General features: G+C 62.3%; 1 protein-coding gene across 4 annotated transcripts in view; it reads right to left on the reverse strand.

Moving 5' to 3' along the window:
• Positions 1-270: 270 nt before the first annotated feature.
• Positions 271-21,804, reverse strand: part of DTX1 (deltex E3 ubiquitin ligase 1) — a 34,591-nt gene continuing 13,057 nt past the window's right edge. For 2 of the 4 annotated variants that reach the window (XM_045845613.1, XM_045845604.1), the window contains exons 3-10: positions 16,328-17,006; positions 4,074-4,135; positions 3,549-3,710; positions 3,222-3,283; positions 2,635-2,793; positions 2,379-2,555; positions 2,193-2,282; positions 271-1,537 (exon numbers count right to left, since the gene is read on the reverse strand). In XM_045845613.1, coding sequence (XP_045701569.1) covers positions 1,313-1,537; positions 2,193-2,282; positions 2,379-2,555; positions 2,635-2,793; positions 3,222-3,283; positions 3,549-3,710; positions 4,074-4,135; positions 16,328-17,006 — 1,616 coding nt within the window. In that variant the 3' untranslated portion in view covers positions 271-1,312. Of the gene's footprint in view, positions 1,538-2,192; positions 2,283-2,378; positions 2,556-2,634; positions 2,794-3,221; positions 3,284-3,548; positions 3,711-4,073; positions 4,136-16,327; positions 17,007-17,674; positions 17,795-21,804 lie in introns of those variants that run through there. The other 2 variants (XM_045845634.1, XM_045845624.1) reach the window with 2 other exon arrangements.

Raw genomic sequence — 21,804 nt, forward strand, 5'->3', positions numbered from 1 at the left:
GGAGCATGGTGTGCATTGCCGGGTGCCCGTGCCCGAGACCAGAACTTGAACCTCTGCCCGCTTAGGTACTAGGAATGGGAGGGTCTGCCTCTGCCGCCATCACACCCCCTGCTGCGGGACAAGAGAATTATGGGGACCCCACACCGCCAGTTGCGCAAGGCGGGAAGAGATCATGATGCTGGCGTCATTTGCTGCAAGCTGCTTTATGGGGTAAACCAAAGGTCCCCAAGAACAGAGCCACCCCTCTTCCTTGGCAGGAATAGACAGGACGAGGAGGAGAAAGACCGTTTATTTCTCCACCCACAGTGGGACTGGTAGGTTTTCAAAAGAGCAATCACTGGCATCCCTTTAAAATCTTGGCTGACTTCCACCGAGGCAGCCAATCAACAGAGGCGGAGCTGGTGAGTTGCCTGGGCAACAGGCCCCTGGTTGGCCGAGACCATCAGCCACCCCGCTGCCCACTTCCAAGTAAGGGAAATGGACTCTTTGCTCTCCAGTCTGCTTTTCAGACCTGCTGGCCTGAACCAGGCCTCCTCTTCTTCCTCCTGAAGCCAGAAACGCCAGCCTTTGGGTCTTGACATTGGGAACGATGTGATGGAGCGGATGGGGTGGGGAGGCAAAGAGAACAGTGCCTTTATGGGGACAGACGGAAGGCCTGGGCATGGGAGGGGAGGAGGAGGAGGACGTCAGGGTCCCAGGAGGGTGAGGAGATGAAAGCACAACGTGAGATACCTATAGGATCTCCTCTCTGGCCTGCCCCTTTGCAAAACTGTTAAAAAATCTGGGGGCAGAGATGGGTGACAGAGATGGGGGTCAGCGGAGCTTCCCAAGCACCCCTTTTTTTTCCTTGGAGCCAAAGCAGGTCCCTAAGCGCTTGACACAAATCCTCCCGCTGGCAGACAAGCCTGTGCAGATGTGATAAGAGACACAGATGGGATCCACGTGGGGTGTCACAGGGGTCTTCTGTCTCTTCCCCCCGGTTTGGGGGAAAGTCGAGGCACGTGGGTGTGCGTGCATGTGTTCAACAGGACATGTGTGTTTTGTGTGAGGGGTGGGGCTCTGTCTTTTTTGGTAGGGAGGTCGCTGTGGTTTCTGGTACTCTCTCTGCAACCCTCTCAGGGTCGGAGCTGGCTGGCCTGCCGTCTTCCCATCATTCTCAAGGGCCGCCAGCCAAATCTCCGGAATGCTTCCGGCTTCTTCCGCAGGCTCCTCCCTAGTCCCGAACCTGGGCCACCAGGAGGACACACCTGGCGGAGGGAGGCCTGTGCCAGACAAGGGGTAAAGCAGGAGGGAAGGTGGGCAGCCCGGGGCCTCAGGCCTTGGCCGTGGCCTCGGACACACCCTGGGCTGTGAGCTCGGCCAGCACGTTGTCCAGGTAGCTCGCGTCCGGGTAGCCGTGGCCCGTGAGGTTGGATCCAAACTCGGTCTTGTGGTGGATCTCGTTCCACACCACGGTGTCCGACTCGCCGGTGGTGTTGGAGGTGCCGATGGTGAAGATGAGCCTCCGCTCCCAGGCGGTGATGAGCAGTCTCAACACCTGGAGGGCGGGGCGGTGGGGCGGGGTCACAGGCAGGCCCCGCCCAGCCTCCCCTCCCCTCCCGGCCACACCACGGCTCCCTCAGGACCGCCTGAGCCTGCCCAGCAGGGTGCCACGTGGCTGCCCAGCCTGGCCTCTGCCTTCCCTGGACTGACTCTCCCAGGAGAAAGCTCTCGCCCGTTTGTGGGCCTGTTTCTTCCGGGGCTAAGGAAGGGCCTCAAGACGATGGCCTCTGCCGTGTTCGGTCTGGACCGCACACTGGGTTAAATACCCACTTCGTGACTTCACCGGCAATATTTAAAATCCTGAAAATCAGAATTTCTGGCTCCTCTCGAAAAGCAGAAAGTAAAAGCAGACAAAATCTATAGTGAGGTGGTGAAGAGCCTGGAATGCCTGGGTTCAAATCCAGGCTCTACCACTGGCTAGCTGTGTGACCTGGGCAGGTTCCATTCTTTCTGTCTGGGGCTCTGTTTCTTTATCTGTAAAACCCAGTCAAGGCCTTGGCCTCAGCAGGGCCTGGCAGGGCTGGACGCATGCTAGGTGGCCGTGGTTGCCGCTGGTGAGGGGAGGAATGCGAGAGCAGGGACTGGGGATAATGAGCATCACAGGCTGGGCTGCCCGTGGCCGGGGCCCTGGCCCATAGCCCTGCACCCACCTTCCGGCCCTTCTCATTGTTGGGCAGGTAGCAGTGGCGCGGGAAGCCTCTTGCAGTGAACTTCTTGCCTGGGTTGGGGTGCTCAGGGCCCTGTGGGCGGAGAAGCAGGGGCTTGCACCACAGACGGGTGTTGGGGGCCTTGGAAGGGGCCAAAGGAGGTGGGGTCAGGGTCCAAGGGGGGCTCACCTGGATGCCTGTGGGGATGTCGTAGACAATGCGGATGGTCTGGGTGTCAGCGAAGCCAGGCAGCGAGTGAGGGATGAGGTGGAACTCCATCTTCCCAGGCGGCTGCGTGCCCGTCTTTTCCCCGTAGATGGCCTTGCAGGTGGGGCACTGCAGGCTGCCATCCTGGGGCAGGGGAGGCTGCAGATGAGGTCCCCAGGTGTCCCGGCCCCTCTGGGCTCCCCTGCCTGTTCCCCACCCACCGTCCCCACCGGCTCACCTTGTTGCCATTGGAGTACATGGCCACGAGGCACAGCAGGTGGTACATGTGGCCGCAGCGGCCCAGGCGGCCCACGAGCTCGGGCCGCACGCCCTTGTGCCGGAGCACGCCCTCGTAGCCGGATGCCGTGACCAGCCGTTCCATGCAGATGGTGCAGTCCTGTGGGGAGGGCAAGGAGTGGGGACGGAGCACGGGGTCGGGCAGGACACCACCCCTCCCATTTGTCCCAGGGAGAGGACCTCCGTATATATATATCAGATTCAGATCTATGGTTGCCTCACACCCCCTCCCGAGACACGAAGGGCAAACTAGCAAAAGCAAAACTTAAAAAAAAAAAAACAAAACATGTGAGTGAAAATAAGATACAAAAACTGCTGATCACCAAAAGATCGATGCCTGTGATTCTACGACGCTTCGGCATTTCTGTTTATCAAAAGGCTTTGTAAAGGAAGCGGAAAGGCAAGCCCACAAACTGGGAGAAGGGGCTGGAACACTCAGAACCTCGAGGACTTCCTACCCAGGGCCGGGGAGAGGAGAGGCAGCGGCGGACGGAGGGCCCTCCGCCCGGCGCCCCCTGGCGGACTCACCTCGTCGGGCGGGTTCTTCACCTTCTGCATGTACCTTCGCACCACATCCTCAGGGTTCTTGCCTGCAAGGACACGAGGGCCTGGGCTTGAGGGCACCCTGAGGCCTTGGCTCGGGATGGAGTCAGTCAGGGGTCAGAGAGGTGGGGTTGGCAGGGGTTGAATGTTGCGGGAGAAGGGGTCAGGGAAACGGGAGTTGAGATCAGGAGATGGAGGAGAAGTCCTAAGTCCCAAGAACAAACTGGAGCTGAGGGGTCAGAGGACTTGTGGTCATAGGTTAGTGGGGTTAAGTTCAGGGGTCAGTGTAGGGTGCGGCGGGAGGGGGCGTACTTTTCTTGAGGTGCTTCTTCTTGGTCTTGCGGCACACCCCAGGCACGCCGGGCACGGGCTTGACGTCGCTCTTGCTCACTGGCGGTGGGTGCAGGATGGGCTTGGGGGCCCGAGTCAGGCACACCGGCAGCCCCGCGGCGCACAGCAGGATCCCGGTCATGCCTGGGGGCGTGGCCTGGGCGGTCAGGGGCGCGGAGCCCTCCATGCCCCGCCCACCCAGCATTCCCATCCTCCAATCATTGGAGACTCTGCCTCAGACTCCGCCCACCTGCCCAGGGATCGTGGGGTCCTGAGCTGGATGAGTTGGGTGGGCCCTGGGTCGCACTCCTGGGCCTCACCCCAGGTTAAAGCCAAGTGGAATACCTTTTGCGGGCCCAGCCCACCCGGACCCACGGCCCAAGGGGCGAGGGCGTTTCCTCTGGGCCCCTCCCACCAGCTCATTAAGGGGTGGAGTCAAGGGGCGGACGGGTGAAGCTGCCTCCTCCTGGGCCCCGCCCTCCTTCGGAGTCCTGGGCTGGACCTCACCTGCCAGGGCCGGGTGGACTGGCCCGGTACCGTTCAAGTTCTTCACTGGAAGCGCGGGGACCCTGAGGGGAGAAGAGAAGAGGTTGCAGCTGAATTCCAGGCCCCACGTCAGAGGATCAAAGGACTCTGGCTTGCCTTCCGGCTCTGGCCCCTGGGCACAGTCCGACCCCTCTGTGCCCGTCCCAGACATCCAGAACCAGCCCCAGGGAACTCGATGCCAATGCTGACATCCTTCCGTGATAAGGCAGGGTGTCACCAGGACCCCGCTGGGGTTACAATGGAATGGACCCCAGACTTGGTACCGACTCTGCCCCACTCCACAGCTGGCCTTCCCCCTGGTGAGCATGCTTGGCTCCAAAGGATCCCTGTCATTGGCCACTGGGCCTGGAACCCAGCTGTTAGGGAGCTGGTCCTCTGGCCTCTCGGAGTGTGCGGTGGGAAGCACCAAGCCCCATCAAAGGTCTGGGAAAGGAGGACCAGGGACTCAGCACGTTAGGGAACAGCTGGAAGTCTCCCTCCCGGGAAACACGCAATCTGTACGAGCACGTTAAAGCCCCCGATGAGTCCCGGCTAAGGACACGCGGTCAGCGATGGTGAACCCAGGTTTTCCAAAGACACTCGATGAAGAACATTTTGTTTTCGCCTCTGCAGTGCCTACGGACGTCAGCTCCTGAGACGAAGGCCTGTCCTCTCTTCAAGTGAAGAGACCCTGGGAAAACATGGTCTGCCTCTCCTCTCCACCCTCCCTCCAGAGAGCTCCGGCTTTTGGAATCGGACAGGGCTGCTTTCATGTCTTGGCTCAACCGAGAACCAGGGTGCATTGGTGACACCCTGCACAGCATCACCCTTCTCACGACGAGGGGGCACCTTGCTTCTGTTGGCCGTGAAGAGCCAATGAAGCTTCTACACGGATCAAGGGCCAAGCACCACTCCCAGGACCCTATAAAGACTCTAGTGGCATTAGTCATCATTGTCACCATCACCACTGTCCCTGTGTCATCTTGGGGGAGTAGTTTCGCCTCCCTGCACCTCAGCCCACTACACCGCGGTGTGACTTCTCCTGCCCTCGGAAGGGAAACCGTAAATGTATCGCAATGAGGAGCTGGGGCCAGTCACTCAACCTCTGTGACTCTCGGTTTCCTTCTCTGTGAAACGGGGACAGCAGCGCCTCGCCCCTGAGGCCGTTGGGGGTGCTGCACGAGGAAGGCTGCTGTGATCAGTGCGGGGTGCCTGCGGGAGCCCTCACGCTGGTGCTCAGCAGTCGGTGGGCACAGTCCCGGGATGGACACGTCTTGATAAAGGGCTGGATTCTGAAAGCCAGGGGCAGCCTGAGGGGCCTAGGGGCTGAGCCAGGACAGGGTGCAGGAAAGGACGGGCAGTGACAGCTGAGGGAGAAGCTGCCACAGCCCCCTTAGCCTGCCGGCTAAGGACTGAGCCTGGCCACGGCTGCCTTGTCACCTGGCCCTGGCAGGCACCATTGGCACCAGGGCGCTGGCTTCAGGCAGACAGGATGCTTGGCAGGCTTGAGTGCAGCTGCAGTGGGTCCAGAAACACACACACACACACACACGATCCCTTGGGGAACATGAGCTGTATGCATACACATGCACACTCATACGGATATACACACATACATGGAGAACACTGCACAAACAGGCATGCCCCTGGGAATATGCCCCCCACACATGTACACACACAGGCACACAAAACACACTCTCCACGGAGACCCCTCCCCCCCACAAATACAGACACACACACACAGATCCTTGGGGAATATGCCACACGTGTCTGCACACACACACACACCAGGGAATACGTAACAGGCGTGTGTATGTGCAAAGATGCACAGGAAGAATGTCAGGAAATGCACCCTGTGATTCGGACACACACACTTCTGCACGAGGAACACCACACAAGCACACACACATACCCCCCAGGGAGCACACCGCACACCAAAGCTAGGACACATGCATGCACACGCTGCGAGGACACTCGGTCGGCCAAGGTCGCCAGCTCGTGCAGAGCAGCCTCCACACCTCTGGCCGGGGCCACCTCCCAAACTCACATCGCCGTGGAAGAACAGACGGCAAATTGAGGGGAAATGCACCTCGGTCCTCGCAAGCAGCCTGCACTGTGCAGCCTGCAAGGGGACCCTGCCACCTGCACATGGGGACTCGGGCAGGCGCACTGTGACCCACAGTCCCCCACCATGACACACAGGTGTTCAGCTGGGAGGCCCACCCTTTACACAGAATCACACACACATGGTAAGACACACACATGCACTGAACACGTCCCCTCGGCTCCGGCTGCTCCGCCGGCACACACAGGCTTCATCGGGGTCGGCCGCGCCCCTCTGAGGGCCGTGTCCGGAGCACACGTCAGGGTCCCCAGGCACTTCAGTGACCTGGCGTCACAGAGCACAGCTCCTAAGGGAGGTGCAGTGGGAGGGCCGGCACCATGGGGCCTCAGGGTCCGGTCAGTTGAGGTGTGTGTGTGGCGGGGGGGAGGCGCTGTGCCTCAGTTTCCCCATCTGTAATGAGGATAGAGTCTTGGGAGGGTTCAGTGAGTGAAAGCATGCGAAGCTCAGTTTGGTGCAGGGCGGGGGGGTCTTAATGCTCCCCTCCCTGCAGCCTGCTGGAGCCCCAGAGGCGGGCTGGGGCATCCCTCCGAGTCTTCTCAGGGTCTGTTATGATCCTCCAGGGCCTTCCTGGGGGCAACACCACCCTATTCCCACGTCTCCCCATAAGGTTATAGGAAAGCAGAGAGGCGTGCACCCCAAGCTTCCCCTCTTCCCTGGCCTGTCCTTCCGATCACTTCTGTGGGGGACATACTGTCAACACATCTAGGTCTCCCCACCCTCCTCCTTCCCCTTTGTCTCATGAAAAAAACACCCCTCCTTCTCTCCAGGGCTCCCTGTAACACGGGTGGAAAGAGAACTATTTAGCATGTGTAATCCCGTATCTGGGCTCTGCCTGTGGCAGACATCACTAGTGGATCGCAGCACACTCTCATGCTGAGCAGAATCTCCAGCACAGTGCTCGAGGCAGCCTCTACCAATCAGTGACAGAGTGCTGCCCCAGGTCTGCAGAATGCCCCGAGTCTGGTCCAGCTCATGCCCCTGGTCTTGCCGAGCCTTTGGCCTGGGAGTTAGGCAGCAGGGAGGGGAAGGGGAGCCCCAAAGGGGAAGGTTTTAGGTCTCGGATGCTTTACAGTTTCTGGTGCTCCCTAAAAACCAGAGCCCTGGGTTACAAAAGGCAGCCTTGTTCCTGGGAAGAGGGTGGTGAGTGGGGCATGGCGGTGGGGTTGCTTTTTATTTACCTCTCAGAGAGCTGGGGGACAGTCCCGGGTGGCCCCCAGCCCCTCTCAATCTGCAGGCCCCCCGCGAGAACCCAGGGTAGCAGTGTTCCCACGGCGCCTGAGCGTGGGAGCCACCTGGGCCCCCTTTTGATGTGGGATGCGCCGCTTCCTCGAGGCAGTGAGAACATCCTCCTGCCCTGGACAAGAGGATGCTGCCCGCAGGTCCCCCGGAAGGGGGGCTGGCCTTCTCTCTCTCTGCTCCACCCTCTTGGGGCCCAGCCTGGCGAAGGGTCAAAAACAGTCCTTCGAGCCCCCTTGACACCTGCTCTGACAGAAGCCCAGCCTGGCCACACCAGGGCAGAGAGGGGTCCCACTGCCAAGCTGGTCTTCCTGCTGCCTCTCCCACCCCAACCCGATCTTGTTTGCCCTCTGCCCCCGATCCCCTGTGGCTCCTGCCTTGCCCAGAGTAAATCCAACCCCCTTACCCTACCTAATACAGCTAGAACCTACTTATGGACCTCTATTTCCCCCATGCTCACCCCTCATCCCTCCACTCCAGCTTCCTCGGTCTCCCTGCTGCCCTTCAAACATGCAGGCGCATTCCCACCCCAGGGCCTTTGCACTTGCCGATGCCCCTCCCGCTGTGCTCCTCCCCAGGTATTCTCATGTCTTGCTCCCTCCCTTAACACAGGCTTCTGCCCCGCCGTCTTCTGGTCAGAGACCTTCCCTCCCACGTCACTCTAGAGATGCCTGTCTTCGCCCTTCACTTTGTAATTTCATCACAGCACTAGGTAACCATGACCGGGTATCGTGAAGTCTTTGGCATGACCAGGCCCTCCCTACCTCCGTGACCTCAACTCCCACCCCCTCCACCTCTGCCACTCCAGACACACCGGCCGCTGCTCGAACCCGCTGAGCACGGTCCCCCCTCAAGGCCTTTGCGCGTGCTGCGCCTTCTGCCCCAAAGGCTCCCCCCACCCCCAGAGGCTCAGTCCGGTCTCTGCCACCCTGTCTCACCTCCTCCTGGCCACCCAGCGTCGGCGCTGGCACCTGGCGCACAGGAGAGGTCCGTAAACACCTGGTGCGTGAGGGAATGCAGGAACCCAGGTTTTGCGGGGAGGAGCCCAGCGGAGGACCCGTGTGCACGGCTCGGGCACCCCGTCCTCACGCACACCTTGCGCACATTTGCAGTGAACCTCGAGGAGCCCCAGGGAGGTACCCTCTGCAGCTGCCGACACCTGTCCTCAGTGAGGGCGCTATGAGGCGTCCTGGGGGAGCAGCCCAGGCAAATGTCTCGAAGAAATCCCCAGAAGTGCTCCCCATCCAGTTGGAGGCAGGAGCTCCGTGGGTTTGGGGGAGCCAGACATTTCCCAGCTGCCCTCTGACGAGAGGTTCAAAGGTCGCTGTCTCCAGGGGGCCTTTTCCCGTGTACTTCAAGCCAATTCATATCCACTCCTCCTTTTAATCCCCAAGGGACTGTGCTTATCTTGTTTTGAGGACTCAGGCATTTTTTGGTCTTGCTTTCTCATTGCGTGGTTCCACGCCTGTCTCTTCCACCAAACTATGAGCTTCTAGAAACCTCTCTGACCCTGCCCTGTGACCCTCAGATGGAGGAGGAAACTCGGTGCACGTGGTTTCTCAGTACGTACTGACGGGGGGAGGGGAGGCAAATAAGAAAGTGGTGCTCGGTGGCCTCATGAGAGGGGGTCTGGTATCTTTGGAAGCAGTGGCTGTAATGCCAAATGCTCCCCCGGATGCAAGACTAGAGCGGGGACGGCAAATATGTGACGGACGCAGCACCACAGCCTACGCAGCATCCATGGAAGGCATCACCAATCAATCCCCGCACTCCTTTCCACTAAGCCAGAATGCAACGTCAGAATCCTGCTGGGCACTGTGCTCCAGGAGGTCGCCACCGTTTAAGCAGAGACGGCACATGAGCTGAAATCTGCTCCTTGTTTATTTGGCAGATGATGGGACTGAGGCCCAGAGAGGGAGAGCGACTTCACTAAGGCACCCAGCTGGCTCCAGGTCTTGGAGTTTCTGAGTCAGCGGCCAGGGTGACCCCACCAGGCTGATCTGTGGGGCCATCTGGAAAAGAGCCAGCCCTCTGAGACCCCTGTGCCCGACAGGTGGACCCTGGTGCTGGCTCAGCCCTGAGCAGGCTGCATGGGGGTCCCATCTGTCCGCTCTGGCCGCCCCTCTCTGCCCCAGACGTCAAGGTGGCTTGGGGACCCCGGAGAGCAGGAAGCCACAACTGACACTCCCCTTAGGGCAGCTGAGTTTCCATCCCCCGCCTACGGCTGGCTGCCCCGTCCCCCATGCCCCGCAGGCCCCAGGCGTGCCCCAGGCGTGCCCCGTCTCTGATGACGGTTTCCAGGTCCCCTGACTGGCTTCAGGAGCCCTCCGAACACCTGGCACTTACCCAGGGGCCCCTCTGGAGGCCCAGGGCGGGCTCAGGCCTCGGTCACTGGGGTCCTAGTTGGTGAGTGGGGACAGCAGTGAGAGTGCCGTGCCGTGGGGAGAAGGAAGCTCAGCGAGGGGCTCCTGCGCTCCTCGGGGCTGCTTCTGGCCCCTGTGCCCTTTCCGTGCCCACCCCACCTGCACCCGAACCCCTGCCCTCCACAGTTCTGGGGCCAGCCAGGTCCCTACCCCTACATCCTCTGCAGAACACAGAAGCCCAAGGACACCACGGCCAGCTCTGGGAAGACCGGGTGCCCCGTGGGCCCAGCAAACACACAGGCTGTCGACGGCTGCTGCCTGGAGGCCCTGCCCCCCCCACCCCCAGTGCTCACTCCAGCACCCTGTCCGAGCGCCTGGACACTCCGTGGAGCTCCTACAGGCCTCCGCTTCCCCTGTCAGGTAGGACCTCTCGCCTTTGCTCTCCCCACCCAAGTCCACTTGTGGGGATGAAAGGGTACAAATGTCCCCTAAGGAGACATTTTGAGGGGTGGTTTGCCACTAGGGGGTCAGATTTACCCAGAGGCCTGGGGGCTCAGCGTCGCTCTCCCCCACCCTCTTGGTCTGCGTGTGCACTCAGTGCAGAACTCTGGGGTGGGGGCGGGGAGCCCCGCAGGGCTGGGGCGGGGTGGGGCGGGGAGGACCGGGCTGGCAGGTTCCCACGGCCTGGGGCGGCGTGTGCAGACGGGGCTGTGTGGTTTGGCCTCCCAGGGAGCGGGGCAGGAAGTGCTTCGGGTCTGTGGTGTGGGGCGGGGATGTTTGGTTTGACCTTGTGATGAGACGGTGGGGAAACAGCCGCGAGGCAGAGTCCCAGCCACTGCACAACGGTGCGCGGCCAGGAAAAGGGGGGGTGGGGAGGGCAGGCCAGAGGCCAAGTGGGGACACGGGGAGGGTGGGACTTTTCATGTTGTGCTTTTCAGTACATTTTTTTTTGAAGCGTTTCGATGTTCACAGCTATTAAAGAACTGCAGAAACAGAATGTGGACTCTTTTAAATAAAGACGTAAAATCAGTGCTAGAAATTAAAAAAAAAAAAAAAGGAAGGAAAACACTCAAGCACACCTACCACATCAAAGCCCACCTCCCCACCGGGCTCCTGCCTCCTTCCCCAGCCCCACCTGCAGGCTCTTCTCAACATCCAGGGTGACCCTGTCACAACAAAGGCACGCCAGTCTCTCTCCCGCTCACAACTCTGCTGGCTGCCATCTCACGCACAAGAAAAAGCCAAAGCCCTCCACGCGGCCCTCGGGGCCCCAGAGGACTGGCCCCACTTCATCTCTGACCTCCTCGCCCGCGGCTCACCCGCTGCGGCCTCTGCAGCCACACGGGCCTCCTCCGATGGACCAGCTGCGCTTCTGCCGCAGGGCCTTTGCACAGGCTGCTCGCTGTCTGGAACTCGCAGCCCGGTTCTACGGGTGGACTGCTTCTAAACCCCCTTCCATCTGCGCTCAGATGTTACCTCCTCGGTGCAGCCTCCTCTGACCCTCGATTTAAATTGGCATCTCTTCTTTCTTACCGCGCAGCAGTTACTGCGCTCTCCCATACTCTGGAGTTTATTTTGTCTGTTGTTTGTCTCTCACGAGAAGGTGATCTCCAGGGTGGGGCAGGCACGGTCTGTTTGGTTCAATGTTCTTCCTCCAGGGCCCCGAGGAGCACCTGGTACACAGTAGTTACTCAGTATACATAGATCAGTTAAGAAATAGATGAACACAGGGTAGAAAGAAGGCAAAAAGAAATGGCACACTGGGGAAGAGGTGACAGAGAAAGGTCCACCACCTTTCAGGCAGAAGGAGTGTTGGCAGACCAGCGAGGAAGCCACACACAGCCCAGGAGAAGGGCAAGCAAAAGAAATACACAGGCCGTTGACGAAAGAAGGGACCCCTGGTGCCCAGGAAGCAGGGAGAGGTTCTCAGGCTCGCTGAGAACCAGAGCTGTGGAACTCAGAACGGCATCTCCACGGCGCAGACGAGGTTGGGGACGTCACACACGTCCGCTCGGGTGGGAGAGGGACACGCCGTTCTCCCACTGCCGTGGGTTGGAGGTGAAGGGCGCAGACCTGAAAATGCTGCCACGTTGGCGTCTGGCCTCAGGCTGGACAATGGCCTGAGTGGCCAGCCCCGGTTCACAGGTGCAACAGCTGAGGACCAGAGAGGGCGCTGAGTCCCGCCAGGGTCACACAGGAAGAGGAGAGGCTAAAGCAGGGCCCGAGCTCAGCTTCTGCAAGCCCACCCCCTCCTCCAGGGTCCCTGAAACCTGTGGAATCGGGGCTTGGAGGGCTACCCGCGGGACTACGGCTTGAAACTTGAGTGGGCAGGCAGGGGGTGGGGCACTCCAATACCCTGGCTGATGGGGGTTTTGAATCAGAGTGACCTTGAGCGAGCACCAGACTCTGGGAGCCTCAGTTTCCTCACGTGAAAAATAGGGACAGTAGGACCCGCACCCTTGGCCTTCTGTGGGAATTAAGGGCGGCGATGTAGGTCAAAGCCACGAAACGGAGGCTGGGACGACAGAGTGCTCAGCCCAGGGAGCCGGGCCGGAGCCCGCCCCTCCCACCCCCCACCACGTGGTACGGAAAGTCTGAGTCTGCCCCGCAGCTGTGTTCCAAAGCGCTGGACGCTGCCCTCTCAGGAGACAGGGCGGACCGTCCCCACCCCTGCGTGTCCCCCAGGCCCGGGCTGCCAGCTGGCTCCCCGTCCCGTCCCGGGGGCGAGTGGAAAAAACCCCGGCCGTGAAGACATGCCGCCCCCACTGGTTGGGTGGCCTCGGGCAAGTCGGGGGGGCCCCCCCTGGGCCTCCACACTGTTGCCCACCCAGGGCGGAGCTGAGGACGGGGCGTGAGGGTGGAGGCGGAGCCCTTCCATGCTGACCACCACGCGCAGCAAGTTTAAATGCATGTGGGAGTGGTGGTGGTTTTCCCTCCCTTTGGCAGATGGGGAAACTGAGGCTAGGGAGGGAGAGCTGCTGGCCGGAGGCCACCCAGTAGGACTGGACCCTGGGTCTGTTTGAGTCCCACGTGGGAGGGAGGGAGGGAGGGTGGAGAGCAGGCCGCAGGGGAAGGGAGAGGGAACTGAGAAGGAAAAGGTGGGAGAAAAGAAGCCACAGACGGACAGACAGGCGGACACGGGGAGCCGCAGAGAGACACCGGCTGGGGGAGGCCAAGAGTCGGCTGCGAAGGGCAAAGGGCGTTGCAGAGCCTCTGCTCCCCGTGAGTCATCTCGTCGGATTCCTGACGCCCGGCCCCTGGACCCTTCGGAGACAGGGTCTTTGCAGAGTGATGACAGTGAGGTCACTGGGCCGGGCCCTGACCCACAGGGCTGGTGTCCTCACAGAGAGGAAATCTGGACACCGTACTCACGGAGGCGGAGACTGTGGTGGGAGGGGCTGTGAGGGCTGGGAAGGGGGGGGTGCTGATGCTAGGGACCGGCCTGGCTGCCCCTCCTCAGAGACCCCAGCCCAAGCCCCTGCACCTGGGCCTCCGCCGCCTTGGCAATGGGAAGCTTCAGCCGGAAGGAGCCAGGCTCTGCCAGCCCCATCCTGCCCTCCTCCCCTTCCTCTCACTCGGGGGCAGACTTTGTGGGCCCCACGCCCACCCATCCCCCCCCACCCCCCACCCCCCGCTCTGAGCCAGGGGTATTTCTAGCTGGTGTTCCTTGGACATGAGGGTTGGGGGACCTCAAGACAGCCTTGTCTGGCTGGGGAGAGCAGGTCAGAGGGGCAGAGGTGACACAGGGTTGGGGCTGCACGGCTCGGGGAAGATGAGGGTGCCCTCGTCCGTCCCTACTGCCCCTTTCCAGGGCAAAGTCTGGCCTCTGAGAAGGTCAGAAACAGCGCCGGGCGGCAGGGAGGAAGGGAAGGATACAGACGGGGTGGGGGGCAGGGACGTCACAGGGCTGGGGAGAACGGAGCCCTGGCATGTCAGAGGGGACGTGTTTAACAACCAGCACCCCCAGGGAACTGTCTTTCTTCTCCCCACAGCCCTCTGAGCTCCAGCACACTCCGCGGCAGCCCCGGGCTCCCCCGACGCCCCCCAACACTCCAGCTCTGCGGCTCCATCTGGGAAAAACCTCAGCTCCTGCGGCCCCCCCCGGCGAGGAAGCTCCGCCCCTGCGCAGCGGTGTCCAGAGCCTGCCAGGGTCATTCCCCCCGCCACCCTTTGTGCATGCAGTGCCCCTGCCTGGGGTGCCCTTCCCTTGTCACCTGCCAGCCCTGCTCACCCCTCAGGCCCTTCCCCGAACGTGCCAGGCCCCGAGAGCCCCGCTGAAGTTGGGTGCACCGTCCCCTCGGCCTGGAGCGGCCTTTCTCCAGATCCCACGCCTCCTCACTGGGGTCTGCCGGGGACCGCCCATTCCCTCCCGGCCACACCGCCCTGTCCCGCCACCCCCGGCACCTGCCCCTCTCTCCAGGGACTGGGTTCATTTCCTCGCTCGCTTGCTCCGTGTGTCTGTCTCCCCACGGGCCTGCACCCCGCTCTTCCTGTTCGCCCTGCGGCTCTGTACCCACGGTACCTATCTGGGGGGTTAATGTTGACCAATAAAAGCTGAGCGGCTTTCAGAAATCTCATCAGCGACTAGGACATTCATTTCACCCGGCCACCCCCCGAACCAGTAGAAACACGGCACAGGGTTCACGGAAGGAGCGTCACCGTTACCACAATGACACGGACGGGTATTTTCTACGCCACGCGAGTCCACCCCGTTCCGAGAAAAGTCCGGTCACCACCTCCTGCCTTCATCACCCACAGCGCGTTCCCGCAGTGCAGCCACGAAGAGAGGCTGCCCCGGATCTGGCTGCGGAGGCCCCTGGAGCTGCCCCCGCTCTGCCCCTCCACACCCGTCCGGCCAGCTGTCCCAGGCTTCCCGTCATTCTGGGGCCCTGCACCCCTCCCTCTTCGCCCCGGGGCCAGAGCCAGGTTGCTGCCGAGCAGGTCCACGAGGACCCCCAAGCCCTCCCTGGCCCCCGAGGTCTCCGCTCTGTTGACAGCAGGCCTGTCCGAGAGGAAGGACCCGCAGGGGAAGGGAGGGGCGGGGGCGGCAGGTGGCGGCTGCTGATCTTCCCGTGGAAAGTTACAGCACCCCTGCCCCGTAACAACTTTCCTCCCGGATAACAGAAACAGTCCTAACGGTCACCGTGGCACAGTGGCGACGCGTGGACCGCTGTGTTCGGGGACACGGCATCACCATGGGCTGTGGACTCCTGCTCCCATTGGACAGGTGGTGGGACTGAGGCTCGATGAAGGGGAGGGGACTGCCCCAGCTCTCACAGCTCCGCTGCGGCCGAGAGGGGATGTGAGCCTGAGTGGACTCCCCACTTAGGGAGAGGAGGCGCCCTGGTTGAGGGTCCCTTCCCTTCCCAAGGCCTCGGATTCCTTTGGTGAAAGGGGACACCTGCCTGGGGTGACCTCAGAGACTGTCTGAGGTCATCACAATCAGTCCCCTGGGCCATGCCATAGCCCTACAAGCAGAGCTGGCGTCTGGTGCCTCTTGGGCATCACGATCTACATACTCCACCTGGTCTTTTCCCTTCTGGGCTGTCCCAAGGTCAAGGTCTTTGCTTCTCCCTCCCATCCTCACTCCCTCAAGGCCTGGTCCTTTGCTGACACTGACCGAGCCCAGGTAAGCAGCTGATAGGCTCATGGGGTCCTTGTCCTGGGCCTTAGATGCCTTAACCCAGGGATTTCCAACCTTGGTAGGACCCGGGTTCCCTTCCTCCACGAAATCCCACTGGGAAATCCCGCCAATACACACAAGAGCTTCCGGAAAGGCCACTCTGGTTAAAACAAGAGCAAAGGGGCCGACCTCTTCTTATCCACCAACGTCTCCTGCCACTATCTCAGGTCACCCCTGGGGTCCCTGGAGTCCCATTCGAAATCCTCAGAATTAGCCCAAAGCAGTGGTGACAATTCAGGTGCGGCGTACAGGGGAGATATTTTGGACAGGCGTCCAGTGCTTGCTGGAGCCCTTGCGTGAGATGGGCGTGCCCTGGGGCGCGGCCGAAACCCTCCAGAAATTCGGGGACAACTCAGCACAGACTCTGGAGCCCTGCGTTTCCATCCCTGCTCCCCGCCCCCCACCCCGTGACTCCGGGAAGGTGCCCCCGCCCCGCCTCAGCCTCCTCTGCGGTACCTTGGGCATGACAGAATTCTTTGCGGTAATAAACAAGATGGTTCAGATAACGTCAGCAAATAAACGTGGAATGCACACCGATATTACTGTTGCTACAACCCCACCCCTTGTGAATGGTACCGTCTTGGGAAGTTCTAAAGGGGCCCCCATGGGCATCCTCACTGTAAATTGGGGCGGATGAGAGCACCTACCTTACAGGCTCGTCCTGCATGGAGATAAACGGGTGGGAACACGTCAAGGTACTTAGTTAACGCTGGACACAAAGTGCATGCTTAACGGATGCCGGATACTGCTTATGCTGATTATTACGATCGTGACGCTTTGACCCCCCCGCCCTGATGGGCAGCCACCCCGCGCCAGGGGCCCCTCTTACCCAGGCGGGATGGAGGCACGTGCGCTCACGCTGGTGGCGCGCTGGGGTCCCGGCCGGTTGAGGTTGTTCTGGCCCGGGGCGGGCGCACCGCTGAGGGCGCTCGGGCTCCGAGGGGGTGCCCCGGGGGGCTGCGCTGGTTCAGTGGGGCAGGCGGCGGGCGCGGCCCAGAGCGCAGTGCCTGCGAAGGTGGCGCTGGGGCGCACGGCATGCGTTCCAGGTGGCCCTCCAGGGGGCGGCAGGGGCGGCGGGGCGGCAGGGGGCGCCTTGCGGCGCTGCGAGGCCAGGATGGCGTTGGAGGCGGCGCGCGTGCTGTTGACCAGCAGGCACTGCTGGCAGGAGCAGGGCTGGCCGGAGTTCGCGCCCACGGGCCACGACTGCGACTTAGGGATGGAGCCGACGGTGAGCGGGTAGGCGAGGTCCAGGCGGCGGCGCAGGCGGCGGCGCCGGCGCGTCTGGCGGTTCATCTGCGACATGCTGTTGAAGTAGATGAGGTAGCAGAAGCCCAGCGAGGAGAGGTCGAGCCACGGGTGCTGCTTCTCGTAGGCGTTCTGGATGGTGATGCAGATGTCCATGTCGTAGGCCGTCCAGGCGCCGCCGTCGCTCTCCCACTCCCACACGATGCCCTTGCCCGGCGCCGACGACGGGTCGTAGAAGTTGCGCCGCACCGGCCGCATGGTACCTGTGCTCACAAGGGGGAGGAGTCAGAACCGAGGGGGAGGGGCCGCGGGGAGGCGGCGGGAGGGTCAGCCCAGAGGGGTTGCGGTGACAGCAGTGACAGCAGTGCCAGGGCGAGGCCGGAGGGAGGGTTAACAAGGCCAGTATCGAGACGACAAGGCGTGGCAGGGGGAGGGGCAGCAGGACAGAGCAGTCAAGACAGGCTCTGAACTCGGGGTGATCACGGAACCCACCCAGGGCCAGGGGCACGAGGGGGCAGGGGGTGTGGGGGCTGCTAAGGCCAGGTGGGCAAGCAGAGTCAGCACCTGGGGGGTGGGGACAGAGACCCATGCACACTCGTGGGTGCAGGCAGGCCCACCCTCACTAGTTCACTCACTCCTGGCACAATTCTCTCATTGGCTCATTCATTGATCCACGCCCTAGTCCACACGTTCTCGTACTCCTCGGGGCGCCTGGGAATTCTCTCCTCAGTCTGGTCACCCGTGCCCCCCGCGGCCTCTCCGCTCCCACCCACGCCTGCGTTCGTTCCCGCTCCTTCGAGCCCCTTCCCCCACACAGGCGGCCATCCCTCCTGTGCCGACCACCCTATCCTGAAGCATGCACCCGTCCATGGTTTCCTTCCCCTCTCTCTTCTTCCTCCGCTTCCTCCGCCGGGCATACTTTCTGTGTTACCTGTTTATCCTGTTTTCCGTCTCCTCTCACTAGAATGTCACCGCCACAAAGCGGGGGCTTTGCTTCCGTCGCTGCTGCGTCCCTGGCACCCACACCCAGTCGGTGCTCCACCGGTGTTTGTGGGACATGGGGCTGAATTCACCAGTTCGGACACTGACGCGTTTGGGACTCAATTCTCCTCCCCCCGCCCCCCTCGTGCCTTTGTGTGGCTGTCCCTGCGCGGGTCCCGTCCTTCGTCCACTGATCTGCTTTGTCATCCACCCGCTGACTCACTGCTCCTTCCTTGAACAAATATCTGCCCCCCCGTCTGCTCTTTGGAGGACCCCGTGCCGAGTGCTCATCCAAAGAGAATGTGATAAGCACAGGACAACCCAGCCAGGTGGGTATTCAGGCCCCCATTTGAAAAGTGAGGGCGCTGGGGCATGGCTGCCAGCCACCACTCTGGGACTCCCGGAGCTCTGGGCGGCCCCCAAGGGACCCCGGGTTTAGCAGAGACAACCCCACGTCCAGGCACTGAAGCCTGGCCCGCCTGTCAGAGCCTCTGGCCCGCTCCGTGCCGGGGCCAGCACAGAGAGGTTCCTTGCCTGGGTTCACCTGGCACACCGGTGGCAAAAAGGCACACTCAGCTGCTCCTCGACCACGGGCAGGTCCCTCAGGCCCCCCGGGTCTCGGTGGCCCCATCTCGAAAACGAGGGTGACGCTCATTCTCTACTCGCCCCGCCGGGAGGAGGTGCAGGGGAGAGCCGCCCAGCACGGGGCTGGGAGGCAGACAGGCCTCGGTTCCGGCCTGGCCCGCCTGCCCTTCCCGCTCTGTGGCTGTGGGCAGGTGGCCCAGCGCCTCTGAACCTCGCTCTTCTCAGCGCTAACCTGGGCACGGGCGGACCTTCCTCGTGGGGCGGGTAACAGGGCCGATCCAGACAGACACCATCTCACTCCGGGGATTCCAGCGTTTGTGGTCTCCAGCCCTGCCCTCCTCGCTGACAGCCAGGCCGCTGTGCCCGGTGGTCCCCTCCTCAGCACCTCCCCGTGGAGGCCCGGCCCGACAGGCGCCTAGAACACCGTAGCTCTGCTCAGGCGCGGCTCCGGGCTCTCCCCACCCCACCCCTGCCCTGCCTGGAGTCTCTGTTAATTGCTGTCCTTCCAGCGGCTTGGGCCCCCCCACCCACACCAAATGTGGACTTCACTTCTTCCCTCACACCCCACGTCTAGTGTATAGGTAAATCCGGTCACCTTTGCCTTCAAATACACTCCCAATGACCGCATCCTCTCCCCGCTGCACCGAGTCCACCCGGGTCCAAGACACTGCATGTCCCCCGCCTGGACTGTGGCAGCAGACTCGCGGCTGGTCTCCGCTCCATCCTTGCCCTCTGTAGTCTGGTCCCCGCGTGGCAGCCCGAGGGACCCTGTCCAGCAGGTCAGATCACACCCTTCTCCCACCCAAAACGCTCCCACGGTTCCCACCCACTGGCGTGAAAGCCCAAGTGTGGCCACGACCTACCAAGACCCACATGGCCTAGAGCGCCCCCTCTCGCCCACTGCGCTCCGGGCTCCCCCGCCCCCTCACCGTTCCTCAGACACCCCCGGCGCTGTCCAGCCTCAGAGCCTCTGCATCTGCTGTCCCCTCGCCTGGCATAGGACCTGGCCACACCTGGATGTTCCCACAGTTTCCTCCCGCCTTTCTTTCAGGTCTCTGTTCAGATGTCACCTCTTTAGAAAAACCTTCCCAGACCCTGGGGACGGCTGCCCTCCCCTTCCCCGCCCCTCCTCCTGCTTTGATTCTCCCCCTGGCCCTCAGCTCTGCCTGGCCCAGTGCATTCACCTGCACCTTTTCTTCTCTCCCTGTTGCCTCCCTGGAGGCCGTCAGCCGGCTCGACGGGGATCTTGACCTCTTTGCTCAAAACTGTGACCCCCAGCACCTATCACGGTGCCCGGCACACGGCAGGCCCTCACGGCCACGTTTCCTTTGTTCATGGGCGTCCACCCGGGGTGCCTGGCCCAGGGATCTGCAGCTAGACGGGTGGGGACCCACCACAGCCCGCCACCCCCACCCCGCCTTGCTCAGGGTCCTGACTTGGGTCACCCCCCCGCCCCAGGGCTGAGCCACTTGCCCTCTCTCTCTGTTAGCATTTACAATCCAAAGGGCTGGGGACTTTCTCTGCCCTGCGCCAGCTGCCCAGATCCGGGGAGTGGGGAAGTCGAGGCACAGAGCCGTGGCTGTGGACAGGAGAGAAGCAGGGAGGGGGCGGGTGCCTGGGCCCCTGTAATCTCCCAGCCGATCATATGAAAAGCTCCCCGGGGGCCTGGGGCAGCCTCGTTCTGCTGTCTGATGTGTCATTTTAATTGAATGCGTGTGTATTGATTGCCCCACCCCCACCCCCAACAGCAGCGCTCTCCCAGGGCAGGCCCGAGAGGGGACGAGTTAGAGGGAAGGCCCCAGGCCCTGTGCCTGCCTCAGCTCCCGAGCGCTGGTGTGCTCCTGCCAGGGCCTCAGTTTCCCTGCCTGCAGCACGAGGACTTGTGACAGATGATCTTTAGGTCCGACGTGCCTGAAATACCTCCGTCAGCCTCCTGCTGCGTTACCTGGAAGGTGTGACCCCTGGGTGGGAGGGAAAGGGAGGGGACTCGCTTCACTGAATTGCCTCTGTGTGTGGCCCGCGTTGAACTGAGCAGAGCAGGGTCGGGGCGGGAGGTGCAGAGTGAAGTGAAGTGGCTGAGAGAGCTCAGAAGTCTCACAGGCCCTGCGCGAATTCTGCCTCCTCCACGTACAGCCTCAGGGTTCGCATCTGTAAAATGGGGACAGTGCCCCCCAACGGTGGGGCGAAGGGAGACGATGCAGGTCACAGGGGCTCAGCAGAGCGCTCGGCTGCAGGACGTGCTTGGTGGAGGTCAGCTGAGACGGCCGTTGTTACTGCAGGCACCACCCGCGTTCCCCCGCTGTGCTCCCTGCTCACTCCGCGGACTCCTGTTCATCCGGCACAACCCCCCACGTGCGCACCCGCTCCGGGAAGCGCCTCCCTGCGCTGCTGCTGTGGTGGGCGCGCACACGCAGCGTTTTGTGGGAAACCTATCCTCGCACGGCCGGTCACTGCTCGTTTTTGCTTTCACTCTTCCTGCCTGGCGGGTGAAGGACCGGATCGGGGTTACCAGCTGCAGGTCCAAGGCCTGGCACCCAGGGGACCTCTGCAACTGAACCAGGCAGCCTACTTGGCACGGCTCAGGGCTCAGATGGAGTGGGAGGGAGCGGGAGCCGGCCTTGATGGAGAGGGAGGGAGTGGAGGCTGGAGCAGGGGCGCCGGCACACCTGGGGCCCCAGGTGTGGGGGTGGCACGCGGTCGAAGGGCAGCGCTGGCCAGCTCTGCAACAAAGACTCTGTGGGCCGGGTCCGGGCCGGCCGGCCAGCCTAGCCGGCCCTCTCTCCAGGGCTCTGTTTACCAGGTATCGATTTTCCTGCCTGTTTACTGGTAGTTATTAAAGGCTGCGTCCCTGGAGTCCTCTTCAGACGAGATCGGAACCTGGGGAGTCGGAGTAATTAGGGCAGCGGCTGTCCGCCCTGCCGGCCCCGCACCCCGCCACGTCCACCGCGGCCGCGGCCACCGCCACCCGAGCATCGGCCTGCTGGTCCACCTCCCCGGCTCACGCTGGCCCCGGCCCAGGCCGAGGGGGGCCAGCTGCTCCCCTGGTGACCTGCCTGGGCTGCGATCTCGAGATTTCCAAGGGAGCAGAGGCGGAAATGTTCCTTCTCCTCCACAGTGGCCTTGGCCTAGATTTCCAGCCAGAACAATGGGTCTAAGATGGGGCTGGAGGTTCTTCAGCCTGGGAGACGGGGAGGGCCGCAGACGGGGTGGGGGGGCCTAGAGACGTGGCCGGGCTCTCTCGCCTCGCCGCCCCACGCTGCTGGGTGTCTTTGAGCAGACTGCCTCCCACCCCCGCCCCCGCCCCCACCGGGGCCTCCAGGGCCCCCGGCTGCGCTGGCCACGAGGGCCTGCGTCCCCATGGCGCTTGGAAACCTGTGTCAAGTACGTGCCGCCTCTGGGCCTGTCCGTGTGCATCTGCTGTGGCCTGTCCCCCACCCCCGCCTCCGTTTCTCGGGACTGTTTGGTTGAAACATTCCAGTCTTGTTCCAGCGGAGC

The sequence above is a fragment of the Phyllostomus hastatus genome, unplaced genomic scaffold, assembly GCF_019186645.2.
Source record: "Phyllostomus hastatus isolate PE091 unplaced genomic scaffold, TTU_PhHast_1.1 phas_contig_1162, whole genome shotgun sequence".
Lineage (NCBI taxonomy): Eukaryota > Metazoa > Chordata > Mammalia > Chiroptera > Phyllostomidae > Phyllostomus > Phyllostomus hastatus.